The 22,955-nt window shown below is 40.2% G+C and overlaps 1 protein-coding gene across 4 annotated transcripts; it reads right to left on the reverse strand.

The window, feature by feature from the left end:
- Nucleotides 1-1,718: 1,718 nt before the first annotated feature.
- sfpq (splicing factor proline/glutamine-rich) lies at nucleotides 1,719-21,814 on the reverse strand. Of its 4 annotated transcripts, XM_087170622.1 has the most exons (13): nucleotides 21,010-21,813; nucleotides 20,214-20,405; nucleotides 19,803-20,104; nucleotides 19,590-19,685; nucleotides 19,002-19,198; nucleotides 18,782-18,866; nucleotides 18,566-18,677; nucleotides 18,397-18,445; nucleotides 17,384-17,490; nucleotides 6,127-15,026; nucleotides 2,664-2,712; nucleotides 1,977-2,055; nucleotides 1,719-1,850 (listed from the first exon to the last, which is right to left on the reverse strand). In XM_087170622.1, exons 1-10 carry the CDS (start codon nucleotides 21,688-21,690, stop codon nucleotides 14,916-14,918), a joined length of 1,932 nt encoding a protein of 643 aa, XP_087026748.1. In that variant the 5' UTR covers nucleotides 21,691-21,813; the 3' UTR covers nucleotides 1,719-1,850; nucleotides 1,977-2,055; nucleotides 2,664-2,712; nucleotides 6,127-14,915. The 4 variants fall into 4 exon arrangements, with proteins under 4 accessions (XP_087026748.1, XP_087026749.1, XP_023250628.1 ...); XM_087170623.1 differs by lacking the exon at nucleotides 6,127-15,026; XM_023394860.2 differs by having other exon boundaries at nucleotides 2,664-15,026.
- Nucleotides 21,815-22,955: the final 1,141 nt, after the last annotated feature.

Here is a 22,955-nt window from a genome sequence, read left to right on the forward strand (position 1 = left end):
GGGGGGGGGGGGTGAATGGATAAGGGATTGTAGCGCTCCACCTGTGGGCAGCGGACGCTATCAATGATGCATGTCCATTAATGATGCATGGCTGTAGCTGGTCAGGTGGACACCACCTACTCTCCCTCTCTCCCTCTCTCTCCTCCCCAGGTCAGTTTACAGACGGGGTGCAGGTGGTAAACGGATGGGGTAAGTGAGGGCGGCTGGAGATGTGATGGAGAGAGATTCAAATAGGAAGAAGCATCACACAGTGGTGATGAGTTTGTCACTGTTATTGAGGAACACTTTTAGTTTTTCAATGTTCTAAATAGAAAATATCTAAAACCATTCTACCTGAAATGTTCTCCGAAAATTCACAGCTTAAAATTAAAAACTAACTTTTTAATTTAAGAGGAAATTAAGGAAATTAAAGAGGCAATCCAGGTTTGTGTTCCGATTCAGTTCAGTCAAGTCTCTATTTTACATATATACAGTGGCTCTTTCTTTTCTCTTGTTGAAAACAGCATGGCAGCACATGAAGACTGCTTTCATTGGTGATTAATTAACTGATTAGTGTATAGAATGTCAGAAAATAGTGAAAACCACCTTTTTTTAAAACTTCCTATACCCAAATGTAATATATGTACATGTATTGAAGTTCCATATATGAAATATATGTCCATAGAAGTAAAATCATGTGTACATATATGTATATATAGCCTGTGTATGTCAATAACTTCATATGGAATATATTGACATATATGAACGTCTAGCTTATACAAACATGTATTAATGCTTATACTGAAGACGTTACATAAATATATATCCATCACAAAGCCTGTCACTATGTTGATATTTTATATGTAAGAATAAAAGATAGACATGTTTGTTTAAAATTTATGAGAAATTAAGGAAAACATAAATAATCATTATATGTTGTTTTGATAAACTTGCATTTTAATATGGCTATTTCATATTATAAACTTATATCTTGTTATATCCAGAGGATGTACACGTGAAAATAACATATCTCCTTATAGGTGACATGTGGCAACATCACTTTAGATATAGAGACATCTGTCATATAATAAATTTCTGTATGGGTTCAAATGCATGACTCTCCCCTTTTTGTAATGGAGTATTTCCATAGTAAGATAACACAGCACCTCTTCCACCACTGGTTAAAGCACTACTATTACTACCATTATTTCCATTGCTTTGTATGGGGGAGTTTTTTCCTTTGACTTATCACCTGTTTGTGTGTTTGGCTGCTAACAGCCTGTTCACAGCTTCAGTGTTGTTGTGCCAGGGAGCAGTGCAGGTCAGACAACACACCTGACCCACATTCTTCCTCCCTTGTTCTCCTGCAGATCATCTTGCTGCCTCCGGGCTGGACTTCCTCCAGGGTTGACAGCCAACTCTCAGGATACAAGTGTGATCCAGCGGCGGAAACACTGCACCTTCACCCTTAATTGTAACTGGTCTGAGGGATCTTCAGAGCAGAGGCACTGAGGCAAGGCAGAGGCAGGCAGGCTGGAGAGAGCCTGGAGCAGTTCTCATGTTTTTGATACACTACATGTTCTTTCTTAGTCTCTATATTTCACCTGGTGCAATTTAAATGTGGGTAAATATGCAAACATTATACATTCTTACAAAACTGGTCTTTCAAGCACAATACCAGGTTAACTCTCAAATAAATGACTGGGTGAACATCAGCACCGTAAGAAAAACAAACAAAATTCAAGTTTATGAATTTATTTATTATCAAAACCTTAAAGCAAGAGTCAACATTGCACCCCCCCTCTGGCCGGCAGACTGTGCGCCCTCTGCTGGATTCCTCTGGTACTGCATCTGCATCACCACCTGCAGCTCTGCAAGGGAGTGGAGATTATGTATTTCTATGTTAAATACACCAGTGCAGTCTTACATACAATGTTAATGTAACAACTAATAACATTTCACATCCATGTGTGACTGATTAAGTGTAGGAAACTCACGTTGAAGTCATCCTGACATCACCACAGTGCAGTTTCTGAGTCTTGTGCAGCTCTGATATTTTATCAGTCTTCATTTTACCTACCAACAAGAAAAAAAACAAGAAGTTAATCAACTGTTACACTGACACAACAAAGGCCAGGAACTATAACAAAAACAATGAGGCATCAATTAAATTTCAATCGGCAATCGATTAAATTACATGTCCAGTTACTTCATTAATAATTAATTATTACCCAATTATTAAAGTGTGCATTGCATTTATGATGAAAGTACTCCCTCCCTTTAAGTCATTCACATCCCCTGTTCAGACACATTTACATTCACAATGCTAAAATAATATGTCCACATGTTGCCTAGACCACCTAATAATAAGTAACACCAGGTCCAAACAGGGCCTGACTTTCCCAACCTCTGCTGGAGCCTTGTCAGGCCAACATTAAGTTAAAGCTAAGGTGATGGCGTCAAGGATCAAATGCATGTTTTTGAATTTATGAAGGAGACGTGTCTGAGCTAAAACATGGTCTTAAGTTGCTCTTTGAGGAATACAACAGCTGTAAAAGACTAGGCACTTCCAGACACACCATAGGGATTTTGTAAAAATAAATAGCATTTACAAGGTATGTTATTTAAAATAAATTTTAATCTTAGTAAGAGTGGGCCTATGTCCTAACTACTGTGGATCTTACCGTGTGCAATCGATGTGGATTCTCAGCCTCCTTCGACTGGTCGAGGCTCCTGTGGTGAGAGACAAACAATGAGAGTCTGGTAGTGAACCGATCAGCGGGTTTCAACTGTTACTTTTTTTGTTTGTTATAAACACCATGACTGTTTTGAGGTTTTGACCTTTAAAAAGACAAAATGAGTCTGTGCATCTAGGTGTTTGTGTGTGTTTAGCATGTGCATGTTTGTGTGGGTAGTGACTGGAGATTTGAATTGTAAACACAGGTTATGATGTTATGATGTGAACATGCATTACACGTAAATAAGTTAATATGTATGTCAGTGTGAGGTGAGGTACGAATATGTAGTCTGACAAAGTTCATATACAGGAGAGTGACAGAGGCATCTCCGCACACTGAAGTAGAGTCATTTGTTGTGACACTGCAGAGGAGACGAGACAAATTCAGGACGACAACATTCAAATCTGTTGCAATCCTTTCATATCTGTTACCAAACCATGTGAAGCTGGACTTCATACTGACACATCAGGGGTGTTACTGCAAAACCCCAAAGAGCTGGGAACTGCACATAACTGATGAGTAACCTTGTACAGAAGAGGGTTATTTTCAGTACAGACTTTGGGCTGTGCCCTTTTAGACGAGGCCGTTAGAGGCAGAAAGGGTCGTTCTGGCATCACACTCTGATGTAGGAGACAGAAAAAAGATTTTTGGCCAATCAGGATTGAGGACTGAGTTAGAAAATGGATCACAGTGCAGACAGATTCATCTCAAGAGCCTCCAGGGCTGGATTCATGGCAGTGACAACACAGTGAAGTTTCCTCATCAGAGCTCGTGAGAACCATAAAGTCCAGGTAGCACCACGGTCCTTTGCAGCTACAAGACAACTCCTATGTACAAGCAACAAAAGGAAATGGCCACAGTCGTCATGTACTGTACTTTTTCAACATGGCTGGCTGGTCACTGGCATGAAAGAGCAGGTGTAACAGACAAAGTGACAAAATATGAGTAGTACTGTACTGAGAAGAGAGAAGAAAGGAAAGCAACAGACTCCAGCGCTACTGCAAAATTTTATTCCAAGAGGAAAAACTATGAATCTTGCTTTTCCTCTGACAAACCCCTGACTGCCAGCAGCACGAGAAATAATCAGCAAGTAAAGATTAATACAGTTCTGCTGTGTGTGGTACGACTGCCTTAAAGCCAACAACCATTGTTTAGATCAGGGGTTTAAGTTTAGTAACCACAGTTCCCAAAATTATTTGGGCAAGTAAACAGGAAGTATGACATTGCCATGGATTCAGAGTTACACCGCAGGCTAGAACTTGAGCTCTTGTTTACATGATGGTAAATTGGCACCATTAACGTTTGCCAAATAAACTATTGGCATTTCCTGCTTACAATTCACCCATAGACCTATACTCAACTATCACAGTATTACTTTGACACTGAGGAAAACTTAAAAACATGATGATTCTCCAGCAAGTTCTGCAGTTACAATCAGTATAATTTTTTCTGTTTTCCAAGCAGCTTTATGGACAATGGACATTGAAGATGTGAAATCTTCTGGAAGCACAACTCACACTGAAGCTAAAAATATGTGTATCATGTAAGTGTGTTCAGATTTGAGTAAGCTATGACTCCAAGGAGGAGTGCAGGTTTTAAACAAACAGAGACCATTGGGCACCAAGGGGTTTGGACGCACCTTAATCGTCTCCATGAGCTGCCTGCTCAAGATGTTTACCTTATTGATAAATACAGTAACTAACTAAACTTTAAATCACCTCTGATTTAGATATTTGCTCCATTTTAAAAGTCTGGCTTACTGTTGAACGGTGCAGTTCAGTAACTGTTAGCGGGCCGATGATTAAAGCCATGCAACCAACTCTGTGCTTCCTCTCGTTACAACACTTATCTATTGTAAACAGTGCACTGGTGTAATAGTTAGACCATAGTTAGGAAAAAAAAAAACTGGCAGTGTAGATACTTAAGGTGATAGTTATTCACAGGTTGTTAACTCGTTATTCAAATCGACAGCAGTTGTGCAAAAAAGCAAAGAACTGAGAGTGAAAAAACACATGAACTTAAGAAACCAATCATTATCAGTTTGAATTTCCATCCTTCAACAGAAAGACAAAGTCCACACCAAACTCCATCTACACAAACACACAGTGACAGACGTTGTGGTGTAACAATCAAAGTACAACAAACTGCACTGAATATTGGATTAAAACATGTCTGACATCCCACCCACAACAACCCAAACAGTATGTGAGTAGTTTCACTTCAAAACTGCAGACGTCCCAGCCCAGTACCACAAAAATTAATGTTGATAGTTTGAGACATTTTACAGGCACACAAAAGGAGGAGTGATACATTGTCTACACAACTCAGTGACAAACAAATTTTGCAAAGTTTGTATGATCTTACCATCTCTCGTTATAAATGAGCAGAGTGGGACAGACAACTTTTCAAGATCTCACAGAACCAGTGCGGTTTGACAGCATTTTGATCTAGAAAATGAACATTAGTAAACTGGAATACAAGAGCTGACCAGAACAATACATTAACACTCAGCCCAGGCATGTGGGCATTCACCTGCAGGGTAAGAAGGCCCCTGATGCTAGCACTCACTGCTTGAGTTGGCCACACTTAAACCAATGACCGTTACTCACAGATTAATTTGAACCATTTTCTGATTGTTTTCTCACTTGTCACTGGTCTAAATTTGAATTTGGGTTTAATTAGAAGGGAAATTAGTTGGAATACCCCTAACTGAAAATACAGCACATTCTATTTATGAGAAACCAAGACTGGCTTTTGGCACATACGCTATTGTTTCTCAAATGTAGTTACTGAAGGAGCCTAACCAGAATCATCTCTGTACAGTGTCTTGATCTGACAAACACAAACACAAACACAGAACCACCCAAAGAGCTTTCTGACAGAATTGCAGTAGGAAAATGGACTTTGTGTCTGACTCAAACCCTTTTCTGTTTGCTGTAGTACACATCCAGTCTGTTTCCTCTGCTGATTACCAAGTTCATTGTTCAGTTGGTTTTAACACTTGCAATGCCAAAAAATAAAAACAGGATACTGTTTCTCTGGACCTCCAGAGTTTACAAAATATGCCAAGTGTCAGGTTTCAGGACTGTGTTGCACACATCTGCGTTGTGAAACTGTGTTGGACCAGTGACTCAGCCATCCAGTCAGTTGTTTTCATGCATACATACAGAGAAGCCAAAGTACTACAACCACACACACACACACACACACACACTGCACAGGCTATAATACTTTGCTACACCCACACACAGAGAGGTTGAAGAACAGAGATCTGCACTGTGATGCCATTCTTATTAAGTGTGATGCCAGAAGCCCTGTAGATGTCACTCTGAGCAGTGACGTGGGAAACAAGAGTTACGTTATAGGAGAACTATGCATCTTGTATTATAAACATGGATGGAACACTTACCTTATTTGTTCAGCTGATCTGTGTAAGCATACCTCTGGCTGCAGTGCAAACAAGTCCAGGCTTTACTGTCCACTGACCTCTGCAGAACTACTCATCGTCATTGTAACCCAACTGCAGAGAAGAGCCTCTACTGTGGACTGGGGCAGCCTGTCTCTGACAAGCTGGCTGACAGCAGCTAACGCACCTCACATTTACCCAAAGACAGGAAACGCACACACACACACACACAGGCACTCACACACACTCACACAACATGCCATCCTCTCTTTAACCGTAAGGTGCATGGGACTTCCTACCTCACGTAGGTCGGTGGCGCTTGTTCAGATGTTTAAGGACAAGAATTTTTCAAGAGGACTAATATGAGTGAGGTGCGGCCTGAAGGCCTTTGAAGAACTCTTGACTGAGAACTTTTTTTAAATGTCAGTGTCAAAGCTTTGGGTTAAATTTTTTCTCTAATGATGCAAAGTCAAAATGCGATGGTTACAAGGAACATCCTTGTTTCAGACATCTGTAACTTAGTTTGGTACATGTATTGTTAAAGAATGTCCGTGTAAAAGCGTTGGTTTCAATGTTTACTCCAGTGATGCAAAATGTCAAGTCAAAATGTGTTGTGCTGGCAACAGGAAACATCATTCTGAATCTCTCTAATTTACTTTACAGTCTGTTAAGTGTGCTTGGCGTTGCCTTTAAACAAATCTTGACTCAGAACTTCTATCAAAAAGGGTCAAAGCTTAGATTTCTATTTTTACTTCCATAATGCCATCACAATGTGCTCAAAAAGGGGACAGAAATCCCATTTCAGACCTCTAATGGTTACTGTGAGTCTGTTAAAAAGGTAGAGGCGGCGATTCCAATCTATTACACTTCAGATACTGTCAGATTTGGTTAATATCTCCTCATGGTTAACTAGCTGTCCGTTCAGTGTGTGCTCTGTCCCTTCACAGCCCTGGCTCTCTAAATGGGATTTAAAGTGGTTTGGACCTGCAATCCCAGGCAATCAGCAACAGGGGGCGTTCATGCACGTGCACAGGACAAGGGAAAGAAGAGAAGAGCGGAGACGGGGGAAAGGGGGCAGTGGGAGCGAGAGATGATATTTGTGCATGCTAACAGATAGTGCTACTTTAAAGATTGACAGGGGATGGATAAAGAGCAGTCTACACTTCTGTTGCCGCCAGCCTGTGGAGTTTTGAATGGAACTAATTGGGACTGTAAATGAGACTGGTGGTGATGTTAAGGCGAGTGCATGCATGAACCTTTGCTGGCGGCGTATACTTATCACATTGGCAAGATGTAGAGATGGTCATGGAACAACTTAAGAGAAGGTCAGAAGAACCAAAATTGAAAAAGAAGTGCTATGATCAAGCAAGGGTGTTAACATTGGTGAGGCTTTCCAATGGTGGACTGCATGTCGCAGCGGGAAAGAAACCTTGGATTTATCCACTGGGACCAGCCTGCACCCTGAGTGACAGGCACACATATGGTTTTGGCCAACTGAGATTTGTCCCAGTAGTGCCGATGGCAAGTTCTACTATGGTGGAGAGACCTCCGAGAGTTAAATGATATGAAGATTCATGCAGGGTTGCTCCGTTTCTGGTTAACGAGTACGTAACATTAGTTTTGCCGTGTTTCACAGAGCCAATAGGTAAATACTCTTTGTCCCGTTGCCTAATGTTTATAATAGCTCACCCCAACTGCTTTATTGGCCAGCAGGTAACCAGACACACATAAGTGTGTTTGGTATTGTTAATTACTTGTCCACAGACATTTGGTTTACTTTTTAGTTTGCCGAGATATGCTGTTGGTGTGATGGCTATGGGAAACCGTCTCGTCTTCTCTGACAGTTAGCTTTGCAGCAACAACTGTAGCAACAGATTGCTATCTCGTTGCTTGCTCTGTGTCATGTTATTTGACCCTACAACATGCAAGTAGTTTTATAGCCACAAAGCCTAAAAAAAATTAATTTGGCTCAGTGGGTTTATCTGGTTGGATGTAAAACCTGATATGCTACTTTAAGTAGCACAACTGTTTTAGTTACAAAGCTAAGTTCCTGTCTTTTGTTGGTATAGCTTATTAAAAACCTAAAAAAAAAACAAAACAAAAAAAACTTACTCTCGCTAGTTTTTACTCTATTGTGTTTTGGATGTTTATATGCATGTCATTTATTTGATGCCATTTTATATTTTAAGGTTTGTTTTGCCTCAGCTATTAGAGAGTATCCACTTCGGATACTCTGGATTGCACCAGTTTTGCTGCTTTGGCAATGCGTGTCCGTGAATTTAGGGGACTGAGTTTCTGAAGAAGCACTGAAGGGAGGGGTGTATTTGTTTTGCTGTTGAGTTCAATTATCAACAGTCTTTCTCCAGCATCGCATACTCCACGCAAGTGCGCTTGGTGCTGCATTTACATAAATTGTGGCTGAAGAACTTTGCTTACAAATCGCCATTGTCTTAGCTTTCCATATTTAGTTAAATCTAGTCAAAAAATGTCCAGAGACATCACTGTCCCAAACCTTTGCAATACATTATTGTGCAGTCTGAAGTGTGCTTGGTGGCACCTTTAAACAAATCCTGACTATGACCTTGTCATAAAAACTGTCAGTGTCAGAGCTTCGGATACTAAAGCCCCTTTCAGACATGGTCTACAGAACATTACTGGCTTTGTCATGTCGTTAAAGTGACAACTTTGTGTCATTCAGACACGGGTGAATTATTTGCTAATGTTCCCTATGGTTTTATTTAGTCATGACCGTTACTGAAAGAGCCATGATCAATCTGCAATATTTGGCGTCCAACACGTGAGATTAGACAGTACAGAATGGTTGAATGTACTGCTTATCTCGCCCTTGGTACAAAAGGAGAATGGCTCTTTGATCTTGGCATCGCAATTTTTTTGTTATCCAAAAAGACATCAATGACAATTTTTCTTTGCAGTCAAACCTGCTGCTTCCGAGTTATGTTTTGGATTAGGTTATGGCTTTTTAGGCATCACTTCCTTGGCTGTTGTGACTGGTACACACGATGCGCAAGCTTATCCTTCAATGTGACTGCAGTCATTCAGATTAGTTCTAGGTTGAAAGGAAAACAGAAATGTTACGGTGTCCAAACTGGTAAAATTGCCATCATTACTGTTATAGAACAGTGACCATGGTGCTTCTTCAGAAATGAGACCAACATGGTAAATTGCCATTAGATTCTGTCTGAAAGGGGCTTATTTTTACACCAATATTGCAAGTCAAAATGTGCTGGCAGTAAGGGACATCCCTGTTCTGAACCTCAGTTCAATCTTCTTCACTTGTGCAGGAAGAATGACCAAATGTTAAAAATCTTACAACTTCCCAAGTTGCAGTCCAAGTCATAGAGCCATTGCCTATCACGAATTGTTAATTTCTCAAAAACAGATGCTATATGGTCCTTGAGAGTAATAGTTCTTCATTCTTATATCTGCTATGAAAGAAGCGACAAATCTTCAGCTGCTAATTCTCTGGTTACCACTGACTTTGAATTTCTTGGTATGGAAACTTCCTTCTCATAGTCCAACACCTTTAAAGATGGTCAAACCTGTTAAAGAAAAACAAATGGTACACAACACCAACATACAGACATAACATTACACGTTTTAAAATTTACACTTCGGTCCAATTGTATTACCAAATCCGCCTGAGTAATTGTCGTCCTGTTTTGTTGGATGTTCAAATGCTGTGTGGAGAAGGAAAACTGATTAAATTGTTTTTTACACTAGCAAAACCCTAAATTAACCTGATATCAATTAGAAATAAAAAACCTAATTTAAAATGTTTATTTAACATTTTACTATACACAAAATTATATTACAGAAGTCATATGACATCTACATTTTTCAGACTTATGGTACTAGAAAAAAAAGGGTTATTATCTTAAGTTCAAAGTAATGAGTATCATTTACTTTTTCCCTCGAATTTTCCCTTTGTGATCAAGAGGATCGCTTCAAGGGAATATATTTAATTAAATAGAAAAGTAAAAAATCCAAATGCCGTCCATAAAATTGGCCACCAGACAGTTCCTTAAAAAAAATCTATTCAGAAGAGTCATAAAGCTTATGCAGTGATTGGGCTAAAAAATGTCCTTGTCCATCTCGATTATGTGAGAAAATACTCCTAAAGCAATAAAGCATCAACACTCATGGCTCCTCATCCAACACTTTCTCATTACATTATTTTAAGAACAAAATTGGTCACCTAGAAAATAAACATATCTTACTAGAGGCCGTCTACAGAATATCAAGTCTGGAATAACCCTCATGATCATGGGTAATAAAAATCCCCAGTAGGCAGTTATAGTGTTGCACAAATAGTTTTTAGGAGGAGATCTGAAAAATAACAAATACACTGGCACTTGTCTACAAACAGCTGCTGTAAACAGGAGCCAGAAGAAGATTTGCACCTGTAACTACAGAAACTGAGTCTATTCCCAGAGGGTTTATGAAAGTAATGACTCAAGTCTGCAAAGAAATAATATTAACAGAAATACAAAGTGTTAGAATTTACTTATCCATATCATTTGATAAAAGATGTAAATACTCACGTTTTAGACACAAGAGCAGAATATAATTCTCTACGAACCAGGTTCAAACATTTGGAAATCTGATATCACCAAAATCTATTAAGTTGCAACTTTAAGTCAACTGTGTTCCAAACAATCAAAGGTTTACCAGAGCAATTGTTCTATCTATAGGTTTCACAGGAATTTGTTGTGCAGTGTGAATGCCACATGGCCAAATCTGCATTGTAATCCGAGTTTCGAACTGTACTACACTGATCCAAGAGTCCAAATGTGTTGATGACAAATGGCTTCCTTGCTCCAAACTTCTGTGCATAGTTCCTCTGTAATGTTTGCACAGTGCCAGCTGAATCTTGCTAAATCACACAAGTCCAGTGTTTAGGTTGTTTTGCTCAAGTATTCATGAGTCCACGCTACACAGCCACAAATTCCTCCACAGTCCACAATCTTTAAAGCTGGTCAAACCTGTTAAAGAAAAAATTTACATAACACAAACACACGTAACATTTCAGGTGTACACTCCATGATATCCAACAGTATTACGGAATCCTCCCAAATATCTGTAGTCTTCTGTTTAGAAGCTATTACAGATGTGTTTTGCAGGGTTCTCAGCTGCTACCTGAGATATTTTTTATAAGCAAGTAAAAATTCTTAAATATCTTTTATAGTTATTGTGCAGGGTGCATTATCATTCTTTACACAACAAGAACACCTCAAATAAATTTAGAGGTTCTTGATGTCTTGGCAGTGTTGAGCTATTTGACAAACTGCTATAAGATGCACTGTCGTCCTGCTACAGGTCCAAATGTCAGCCATTGGACAGTTAACAAAAGAGGTGTGACGCAAGTGACTCCAAACTTAGGGTGGAAAGCCACTTATAGTTCATCTTGAGAATGAGTTAAAGAATGGCATGAGGAAAAGTATGGCAAAGGTTTAAGGATTGAAAACAAATGTCAGTAGCCAACAACAGAAGCCATAATGAAGTAATGTAACTGTCCACAAAACCGTAGTCAAGTTCTGCAGACTATGACTGGCTCACGAAGTGCATTTAAATGTAATAATTAAGGTACATGAAATGTGCTTCGTCTCATACTTACACCGACTGTTTCAGTCCAACCCCACCTACTTTGTAACTATGAAAAATGCTTGCCAAGACAAGTCAGTGAACGGAGGCGGGTGTCCATCTGATGCCAAAGTGATGTCATAATCCCTCTAGATAGGTACTGACATTGTTACTTAGGGAGGGACCAGAGTGGGCTGCAGAGTGAATTTCAAACGCAAAGTGACATTATCAAGGAGCATTAAAACTTCAATCTGCTGTGATGTAGTTTGACACTAGAAGACCATTTCCACGTTCATCTGCCGGAGAGGGAAGTTTCTGAGTATTTTGTGACATCACAGCCAGTGTGGAAACAAATGGTAGACCAAAATACGAGTCCAGAGTACATATGATAAACAGACTTTTCAGTGAAATAGGAGACATCTTGTGTGTTCGTAATTAAATCATGTTAATGATGATGATCATGATGCCTGGTTAGAAGGCAGACAGTGCTGGTAAGCAATTATTGAGTTACCCAGACTCTGAAAACTATTAAAATATATCTTTTGATACAGTTTGTTGGCTCCTGCTACTTGTAATATTTCCGAAGATGACATTAATGCAGCTATTTAGACACATTCAAATGTAAACCAGTTCATGATTAGAGGCAAGTGTATCCATTGTCCAAGGTCCAAAAATGAGTCAAAAGCAGAACTAGAGGAAAACATTTATGAAAGCACTGTCCTCAGCTGTGCCAAGTAACATACTGGGGATTGTTTATTACCAACAGTAACTACATATTGCTGGTTTATGCCATTATCTTTTAAGAATGAATCTCTGCAACATAATATACATGGAAAAATAATTCAGTTTAAAAGCTTATTAGTCTATTATTAGACTATTTATCCATTAAAAAGCTGATCAGACATCTTTCTGTGAACTGTCAGGATGTAAAAGGAGATCCACAAACTTGAGAATGTGAAGCATCATCATTTTGTCTCGACAGTGACAAAAAGTGGAAAAGGGGCAACAGAGACAGGCTGTAAATTCCAGTATGAGCTTCATCCATGCAATTTAGCTTGCATCTAACTCCTGTACTCCACAGGGGTGTGGGGCATAAATATAACTAATAAATCTGAAAGCTAGTGCGTTGAGACTCTGGAAGAAGAACCTGGACCTTAAGAACTCTTCTTGTCAGAGAAGTACTGCTTATGCAGGTTTAGGATTTTTATTCTTTGTTTTTTTTTAAAAAAACAAAACAAAACAGCATTGCCCACTGACTTTTGTATGTTACACAATAGTCTACAAGACAAGAAGTAAAAATAATTTGTCACTTTGACCCGTCTGAGGGGGTGATCTTGTTCTTACAAGTAAGAACTGACATTTTCATCCACAGACAGAACTGTAATACATATTTGTTTTAGTTTGTGGTGGATGTTATGATCTCACACCTGAGCACTACATATGATTACACACATCTAACTTAGATCCTTGCCAATCCTGCAAAGGTACATAGTGTGACTATGGACTTAGATCCAGAAACAAGTTTAAGCCAGTTCCTTCAGCAAAGACTGTGTTCAACTCTGTAGAGCTGTGTAGTCCCCAGAAGTCCACAACTAAAAAGACTACGTTTACATGCAGGTCTGTGAAGGGAGAATCTGCCAATCTCACTGGACATAAACTGCTTTCTAATTAACGTCTACACAGCTGTTGTTTATACTGTAGCCAACTGAAGGAATGACATTATGGTCATCTTATTTACTTACCAACATCTGCCACCAAACATTTAATAAAAGGCCAGCAGGTACAATCTGAAACAGTTTTGCACAGGAGCTGTATTTTACAGCAATGTAAATAACAAAAGTGAGTTGAAACACTTGTGTTCAACAACACAGGATTAAAATGAAATACAAAAAACCCCAACCAGGCCACTGTTAAAGTAGCTCAGTGGCAAGAGGGTTGTCAATTTAAAAACAAAATCCAGCCTCTGAGCAGGGGGCAACACTAACTGTAGGTGTAGTTTCTTTCAATATACTGGACTGCATGTAAACGTAGTCAATAATCCCAGGCTCAAAAACATGCACACAAGACACACTAATGTTAACTGTGTGTCAGTGACAGGCTGAGAATGTGATACGAGCAGAATGTGTTCGTAAGGACCACTTGATAAACCTACAACCACACACTTCACCACAGGCTGTCTTAAAGGTTCTATGTGTAGTATTTCTGCTTTCCTGAAGCACGGCTGTAAAAACAGAGTTACTTCATGAAACATGGTCAACAACTTTTCTCTCTCACACAGAGTGCAGTGTTCGAATGGAACCACAAAGTTGCATTTTAATAATATAAAATAAATTGAGCCTCCTGTACAATTTAGTCGGTAAGTGCTGGGTGCTGTCTGATCTATAGACATCTGCGCAGATGCTAAATGTCTTACCAGTGCCATTCTGCACTTTTTATGTCTCTGCTTAATTACCTCTTTGGAATATAATAAACTTATAAAGTTTTTTAATTGGGGGGTACCTGCTTGTAACAAGTGTCGGCTAGTTGACTTAATTTGATTGGAAGAAAATAAAAGGACGAGATGGAGCATTTAAAGTGAGCGTCCACTTCAGGCAGGGCAACGCCCTGTGTTTTTTTTATTTATTTATTTATTTTATAATTGCATTATATGCATCACTGAAGGAAAAAGGTCAGGATTGTGGCAGAGATAACACATAGACCCTTTAAGGCTTAATTGGGCGGATGTATCCACATCATTTCATCTGAGCAAACAACCACCTGGTTTGCTTTTAGAACCTAAGGTTCGTTTTCGACTTTTAGGAATAAACGTTAAAGGTTTGTCCTGATGGAACCAATTTATCTTTATTATAGTACATGCTTTGACTGCAAATGTATGGCACAAAACACAGCCATAGAAAGTTGAGAAAAATGTTACAATCATCACTTCACGACGACTCACAGAGCATAATACATCTAGAAAAGAAAATCGTACATGGGTCAGAAAGAACTAACCGGTCAGTTGATGACCTACCTTTCCATACTACTGACAATACAAAATAAAAAATGAAAATATTGACTTTGTCATAAAATGAGCAAATTGTCAGGCTAAAATGTAGCAACAATTTAAACTTAAATACAGGAAATACGACTCAACATGTTCGTTTTGGAGAATCTATACAAATGTTACTGCTGGGAGCATCAAAGAGCAGCGTTTAAAAACGGGGTTTCTTAGTAGGACCATCAAACTCCTCACGGACCCTGCCATAACCGGGGTTACCAGGACCCATCCCCCTAGGACCACCCTGGGCAAAGCGCTCATTGCGCTGTGGGGGTCAATTTGCCACGGAGGTGGATAGAAGGGTGGGGGAATAAGGTATGGGAGTGGGTCAGTGCGCAAGCACACAGTTCATGTCCATATGGAGGTGTACAAAAAGGTATGGAAATAGAGGTGGTTTGTTTTATATCGTGAGCAGATTTACAAAACAACCAGCAGGAGACACATCCGAAGAAACCGTTCGTTCCAATATGAAGGTCCACAGGTGCCACAGGTTACATACGGAAAAGGAAGAGAGGGTAATGCTTTCGTTAGTCAGTGCCTACCTAGTATGGTCTCTCCAGTGCATACCAACACTACAGTCCTTACTGGTCATCAGGTGGAGCATTTCGTAAATGCTGACCATGCTCACCTCTTCATCTTCATGATCATTAAATACGGCAACAGATAAATGTCCAAACCTCTTGATAGAGGTATTTGCTAAATGTATATTATGTATATATGTAGAAATATATAGATTACAGATAAAGGATGAAGACAAATAGAAGCATTTTTTGATAACTTTTTTTTTGGCGGAATTCATGTTTCCTTTGAATTTTAGGGGAAACAAAACTATGAAATTAGGTGCCACCATAACAAACTCTGAAATAAATGAGTTCATAAGTTTCCAGAACAGACCTGGCACCACAGGGATAAAAGGTAAATGCTTAACTAATGGTCCCATATGTGACCAGAATCTCAAGTACAGGGACTGCATCAGAAATATATATGTAGAATATTGGCACAATAAAATGTCAATATTGCATAAGAAATTCAGCTCAACCATTTTTGTAACTAAAAACAATTTGTTCATCAATATGCACTTTATATGTCAGTTCAGACAAGTTCTGTGGAACTAGAACAGAGTGAGAAGGAGTGAACGACTGAGGAGCCAAAATCCAAGAAAGGAGTTAGGCTTCAATTTACAACATGAGGTTTCAATGGATCAATTAACCTAAGAAAAGAACAGAATGTGTACAACTGTAGAATGTATGGAACTGGAAATGTTCAGCCACATCATTATCAGATACTTTCACTGGGCTTCACTTTCAGGTGCGACTATAAAATCGCAGTGTGTCAAGATGCACACTTCATGCAACTGAATGATTTGTGAAACTGTTACATTGCCGTCAACATTGCTGAGAAGCTTGAACCTGAAAACCAAGTCTATATAAATCCATAACAAAGTCTTTTCAAAAATCACTTTAAAAGGAATATTGTGTTTTAAATCCAAAGCAACACTAAAGAATTAAGCCAAATAAATATTAGCATGAGCCTGCTATGTCAGAAACTCCAAATGTATAGCACACTATCTTTCAAATACAAAACCTAGTTCAATAAGTTGTAACATATATAAGCTTTTATATAGAAAAAGGTTGTTATGAAGTTTTCTGGAAATGCTTTTCATTCAGGCACCATGATGTTAACAAGCATTTAGCCGCTCTTACAGTCGACTGTAACACAAGAATAAACCTAACATTGGTGCTACAATTCTGTCCAGAAGCACGGATCTCCGGCTTGGTCCACTATTCACCAATATCATCCTAAACACACAGTCACAAGGCTATGCCTGCCCCCATCAAGTAATCCTGCTGTAATATGCAATTTGGACTATTTTGTTTAAGATGAATGTGTTATACCATCAGCCTGCACTAAAACCATTATAAATGCTCAGTTACAAAAAAGAGGTTGATGAGAAGGTTTAAGTTGCTGGTCCTGAAGAGGAACTACACCCCCACTGCAGTTCTCTGTCTTCTTTAAACAGGATTTCACACTGCCACCCAAAAAAACACATAGCCATTCATATACAACTTAATTTCTCATCATGACACATGATGCACGAAAACTGCTAGCACAGTATGAAAAAAGGGATTTAAAACTGGATAAGCACACTGTCAACAGTTGAGGGAAAAACACTGGTAGATGCCATTCTGCTTCCGGTCAAGAAGAAGTGCCTGTCCAGCTCACATGAGACAGGGCTTGCAATGCCAGTCCACTACACAAACACTGTGATAAAAGTGAGAAGAGCCACTGAAGTCTGTCTACAGCACACTGGAGAGCAGTTTCTTTTGATTTAGTGCAGGCTGACGGTTTCATTGCTGGAACGCAGTAAGACTCGGGTGAAGATAACTGAGGGGGCTTGGCTTGCCATTGAAAAAAACCCTATCAAGCAGGCAGCGTATCTGTCACATTCAACAACAGGCAAGCCACTCGGAAACGGCTGTGAGACAAATCATTCATATTCTCCCATCTTGCTCGGCCAGCTGGCTTTTCTATTTAAAATCAGCTGGTAGGCTTTCCAACACAAAGGAAAGCCAAGCACAAACTACATCAACTACTGATCTTCCCAAAAGTGGGATACGTTACCATTTCGTTGCCCATCAAGCCTCCTGAGGATGGTCCCATTCCCTGCTGTCCCTCAAAGCCCATTCCACCCATGGGGAACTTCTGGTTGGATGCACCAAAGGGCATATCTGACAGAAACAACATCACAGGTCAAGTAGATATACTGCATGTCAGACAAACCCCTGATGGAGCTTCTTGATAGCTGTATATTAAAGATGAAACGGTTACCGGTTTCACACTATATCACGGTATAAAATGCCCTGCGGTTAGTATTACCATTTAAATTTGAATTATCATTATAACCATGGTTAATTATTGTGGTTAATTGGACTCACGTTAGGTTCTGTACAGCATCAACCACCAACAGTCACCCAGCATGTTAGGTAAGCAACGTGGGTTTGTTATGCGCCAGTCAAAAACATGGCATAAGGCAGTGACAGCGCTGGAGATTTTTCACCCCTCTAAAAACTTTACACTTTGTTTGGAGTGATGTCACATGACCACAAAGCACGCACACAGACTCAGGAGAGAGAGTGAGCTATAGCCACTGAGCCTCCGTGTGAGATGCACTGGTCGGTGATTGTGTGATTTTAAAAAGGGCTGCAGCTCACTGTCCTCCCCAGCACAGCATGGCTGCGATGTTTCTGGTTTAACAGCACCATATTGGACAGGTGACAGGTGTGTCTACAGTCTGTGTCTGAAAGACGTCAAAGCAGGGGGGAAAAAATGCTGATGCCGATAGGTGTGTATTTATAAGCAAAGTCACTTGGTGAAATGATTTCAGGTTGTTTTATTACCTTTTGAACATTTTCAGCACATTTTAACAATACCGTGAACATACTGATAACCGTGATGATTTTGGTCTCTATAATCATGATACTAAATTTCTATACCGTTTCATTTCTAATGTATATATGTAATATATCAGTATGTTATTTCAAACTCCTGTAAATGTCATCACTGATGTATATGGGATGGTTAATACATAGCATTGTATTGCCCAAGAAAACAATAGAGAAAAATAGATAACTTACCTCCCATGCCCATAGCTCCGCCGGCACCCATTCTCATTTCCCTGTCCCTCTGTAACAAAAGACAAAAACAAGAGAATAATGAATTAACCAATAAAATACTGATGAATTATCTCACATCATTACATATATGTACTTTTTTATATCCTTATAGTGTTGAAGTTTAACTCACATCCATGAAGTTGCCCATCCTGTAGTTCTCCTCACGCTGACGGCGCATCTGTTCTTCCATCTCCCTCTTACGAAGCATCTCCTCCTCCCTCCTGCGTCGCTCTTCCTCTTGTCTGTTTAAAAACACAAAACACTCAGTCAATTGATCCAGGTTGAGATCCAATCTGATTTAATCTAATTTTGACTTGAGGCTTTGAGAATTCTAACATACAAATACCTGAGCTGCATCTCCTTCCTCTTCTGCATTTCCTGACTGTGCAGCTCCTCCATGCGCCGCAGTTCCTCCTGTCGCCTCAACAAATCTGCAAGGACACATGAAACAAACTAATTTAATAGTAGTTCTTCATCAATGAGCTACTCCACATCCTATCACTGAATCTTTCCTGGTGATATGGACTTATTTTCTTTTTACTGAACAACACTACCACTATACTTGCCTTGTCGGAGTAGATTGGCCTGGTGCTCGTGGTAAGCATCCTCCATCTCACTCTCTAGCTTCTCACGGGCCTCCCGCATGTTCTTCTCCACCTGCTGCCTCTGCTGCTTCTCCATTTCGTCGAGCGACTTCCACCGCTTAGAGTACTCAAACTCAAAAGTGCCTGGACGAGCGAAGCGAGGAGGTTCCTCCCGCTCTCTGTAGATACAAGACACAATACATGAAGCTTTATTACATGCAGTTTTTTCCCCATGAGCATTAAAGGCACAGAATGAGTCGGCCGGGTGGAGTCGTGACAGATGAAATAGATAGAATAAATATAGATGGTATTGGTATCAGTGTTCATTGTCAGGCATGGTACTACCCCCTACTGTGCTTGACTCAAACATCAACATCTGCCACTCCACACAGAATATTGATCTCTAACAGCTGCAATCCCTGAACCACCCCACCCTCCCCCGGCAACCACATCACACCATCTGCTTCTCACAAAACAATGACTTGGTGAAGCAGTGGGTGAGAATGAAGACTGTATTCAACTCAAAACCAAAATAGTTCTATTTAAATTATATGGCAGTGAAAGGCTTACGCTTGATATCTGGGGTTTTTCTGTGCCAATTTCTCTGGAAGACCATCTTCATCATCAAACTGTTCCAGAGGCTCAACAATAACAGGCCTTGGTGACCTAAGAGGGGTGAAAAAAAAAGACAAATAAGCAAGGGTTTCAAGCATAACCATAGACGTGTATTGGAACATTATGTACAATGCAAAACTGTGCCTTTTGAACTTTATCTTTACTTACGTGGTGAGCAGGAAAACGCCCTCGTTGCATCGGTCTAGGGCCTTTCTGGCTGCAGGTTTGGAGGCAAACTCAACAATGCCCTTGCCTGTGGAACGCCCACGATCATCTACAATGACAATGGCCCTCTCCACCATTCCAAACTGTGAGAAAGCTTCTTCTAGGAGCTCATTGGAGACGAATGGTGACAGGTTCTTTACAGACAAGGCTGCAGAGTGTGTGGCGAACCGGACACGCAGAGGTCTACCTCTCATTGGCGTATCATCCAGCTCTGCCTTTGCTATCTCTGCAAGTGCACGAGACTCCTGCAAGAACATGTACCATGTATTTGTCTTAATCCCAACATTGTTATAGTATTATTGCAGTATTTATCAGCACCACGAGTACATTATATTTAAAAATTAGATGTCTTACCAATCGGATGAAACCAAAGCCTTTGCCTTTGTTGATGAAGACTTCACTGGGCTCTCCATATTTAGCAAAGAGCTTTTTAAAATGCTCCTCTGTGATGTCGCTGGGCAGGTTACCAATGAACAGGCGACACCGCTGTGTGTATGTCTTCTCGCCGGGTTTCAGCAGCATGGACAGCGTTGCTCTAAACCCCTCCTGATTGACAATTATAATACGGATTAAAACTCTAAAGTGGTAGACTAAAATCATACAATCATACAGGAAACTTGCGTGCAGAAAATTCACTTAAGAACATAAGTTCATACACTTCAACTAGTTGTATAACATGCTAACGTTCATTCATGTCACCATCCAACCGCCCATCCCCCATACACTGTACATGCTCGGAGACGAAAACAAACTTGACCTATATTTTCTGGAGTTAATTTCAGGCATGCTAGAGTACGCGACATTAATGGAGTATTTAAGTAAAATTTGGCGTGAACTTAACTTTGTTTGGGTGTCCAGTTTGGCATTTATATAACTGTAAGGACTTTGGACAAGATGGCGGACGACTAAAGCGACTAAATTATAGTGCGCGCGATTTTATCACGGCTTGTACCGTCATAGGTTGTAGCAGGCGGCTGAGCTAGAAATACGTTATCATGGCGAGAATGCAACATAACTCCACCCACTCGGGCTGGACAACATTTCAAATCGAACGCACTCTTAGCCGTGCTAACTGAGCTAGCACAAGCTAACAACAATGACCATTGACGCCATTAAGGCCGGTAGAAAATGTTACAAAGACACCACCCACCTGTGCCTGACCCTCGTCTGACTCTGGTTTGGCTGTGTTCATGGCCTTTTTCTCTGGTTCCTCTTTAGGCTTCATGGCGCCAGGCCCTGTCCTCTGGCCTTGTTGGAAGCCTGTCTTCTGGCCTTGTTGAAGACCTGTCTTCTGGCCTTGTTGGGGGCCTGTCTTCTGGCCCTGCTGTGGCCCGGCCTTTGGGCTCGGGTGTGGAGGCTGCTTTTGCTGCTGTCCGTTAGCGTTTCCTACCGGTGACTTCAGTTGCTGGTTCTGGTTCTGATTCTTGTTTGCCTGATTCGGTTGAGGGGAGGTCATGTTAGGTTTCGGCGGTGGGGACTGAATCTTCGGTTGAGGTACTGGAGTTGTCGGTTTCTGTTGCTGTACCGGTTTCTGCTGCTGCTGCATTGGGCCCTTCATCGTGAGAGCGGGGCCTGGGCTCGGTGGAGGAATGATAGGCAACGACTGGGTCTGTTGTGGCTTATGGGGAGTCGTCTGTGGTCCCTGATTAGGCGGTTTGTTGAAGTTGTTATTTGGTCCCCTCCGATTTTGGTTCTGATTTTGAAATGGATGATTCCTGAAATTCGGGTTTCCCATTACTCCACCCCGCATCGGGCCGCCAGGCCCACCGCCTCTGCGTTGCTGGAAATGATTCATCCCAAGTCCGCCGCGATTATTGTTAAATCGAGACATTGATTCTTATTTTAGCGAAAACTATTATTAAAATACCAAATACGTTATAGGTCTGCTGCGTCGCAATCACCTCCTGCCGGTATTCGCAGGTCGAACTTCTCAAAATGGCGACTAACGGTTGAGTAGAAAAGGGTCTTTCTTTCTCCGACACAGTAAGAACCTCCCTGCCGCGTTCATTGGTCCGCTCCTCGGCAGGAGGAGTCACAAGAGCCGGGCAGCCATTCTGTGCAAGCCTATTTGCTTTTAATCTTAAATGGGAGTGGGCGACGGCAGAAAATTTGTTTCCACCCATCACCAAATAATATCAGATTATATAGATATTTACAGTGACATGGTCGGACTAACCCCCCTGTTGTTGGGCCCCTATTGACCTCCAATGTACTATACAGTTTCATTATTTCTCTAGGCACCCAGAAACCAACCAGCACTCTGAGCTGCAGTGATTTATTGATTAATGCCAAACAATCACTGGTACCAAACCTGGTAAATATAATTGCCCACTTTTGTATGATAGTAAACTCGACAATACAAGTGACAAGCATCAGAATAACATTACATGGGCTAAATGGAATAGTGATGGCTCTTTTCTTGTACACACTAAACAATGAATCATTAAAGAAAATAATAGTCTAATCTATTGATAATGAAAGTGATTGCTGATTGCAGCCTTAAAATTCTCCTATGATGAAATATTACTACAATACCCAGTTAAATATTTAACAAATAGGAAAAATGAAAGCCCTTTGCTAAAGTGACGCTTCACTACATTGGAGCCCAACATAAACTAATAACAATTTATAATATGATAATTGAGGTCTTAAAACTAGATTCGGGGCTTTTGGGGTCCCTGGGCAGTTGCTTGCTTTGCCCAGCTGGTGCTCCATCCTTGGTCAATGGTGAATGGACATGATTTTACAGATTTCAACTTCCAAAGTGACTAATTTGGAAATTCATTGTTGATGCATTCTGACCATTTCTTCAAAGTTTATCTTCACTGAAGATCAAATTTGAAAAATCTCAATTAACTACATTAAACTCCCGATTCCATCAAAAGCCGAAAAAGTTAACTTTAAAACTTTTTCAGGAATATATTCATAATTATTATTTAATTTCTTAAGTAGCGATTTGGGCTGAACTGTAACCGCTGCACTCTCTGTGATGAAAACAGTCAACAAGTCATTTGTTTTATGACTGCATGTATAGTAAGATGTTTTATGATGATGTTCATCTCTGGTTGTTTTCTATGATACTTGATTTGATTTTTA

The sequence above is a fragment of the Seriola lalandi genome, unplaced genomic scaffold, assembly GCF_002814215.2.
Source record: "Seriola lalandi dorsalis isolate HSWRI2012SDOR001 ecotype SW California unplaced genomic scaffold, Sedor1 jcf7180002054954, whole genome shotgun sequence".
In the NCBI taxonomy this organism is placed as follows: Eukaryota; Metazoa; Chordata; class Actinopteri; order Carangiformes; family Carangidae; genus Seriola; species Seriola lalandi.

Excerpts from the sequence above, each read along its gene's own strand:
- sfpq (XM_087170622.1), bottom strand. The coding sequence starts at position 21,690 with ATGTCTCGATTTAACAATAATCGCGGCGGACTTGGGATGAATCATTTC. Across the intron at positions 20,406-21,009 it reads CAGACGAGGGTCAGGCACAG|GAGGGGTTTAGAGCAACGCT; the intron begins GTGGGTGGTGTC and ends ATTGTCAATCAG. Across the intron at positions 18,446-18,565 it reads GGATGGGCAACTTCATGGAT|AGGGACAGGGAAATGAGAAT; the intron begins GTGAGTTAAACT and ends CTTTTGTTACAG.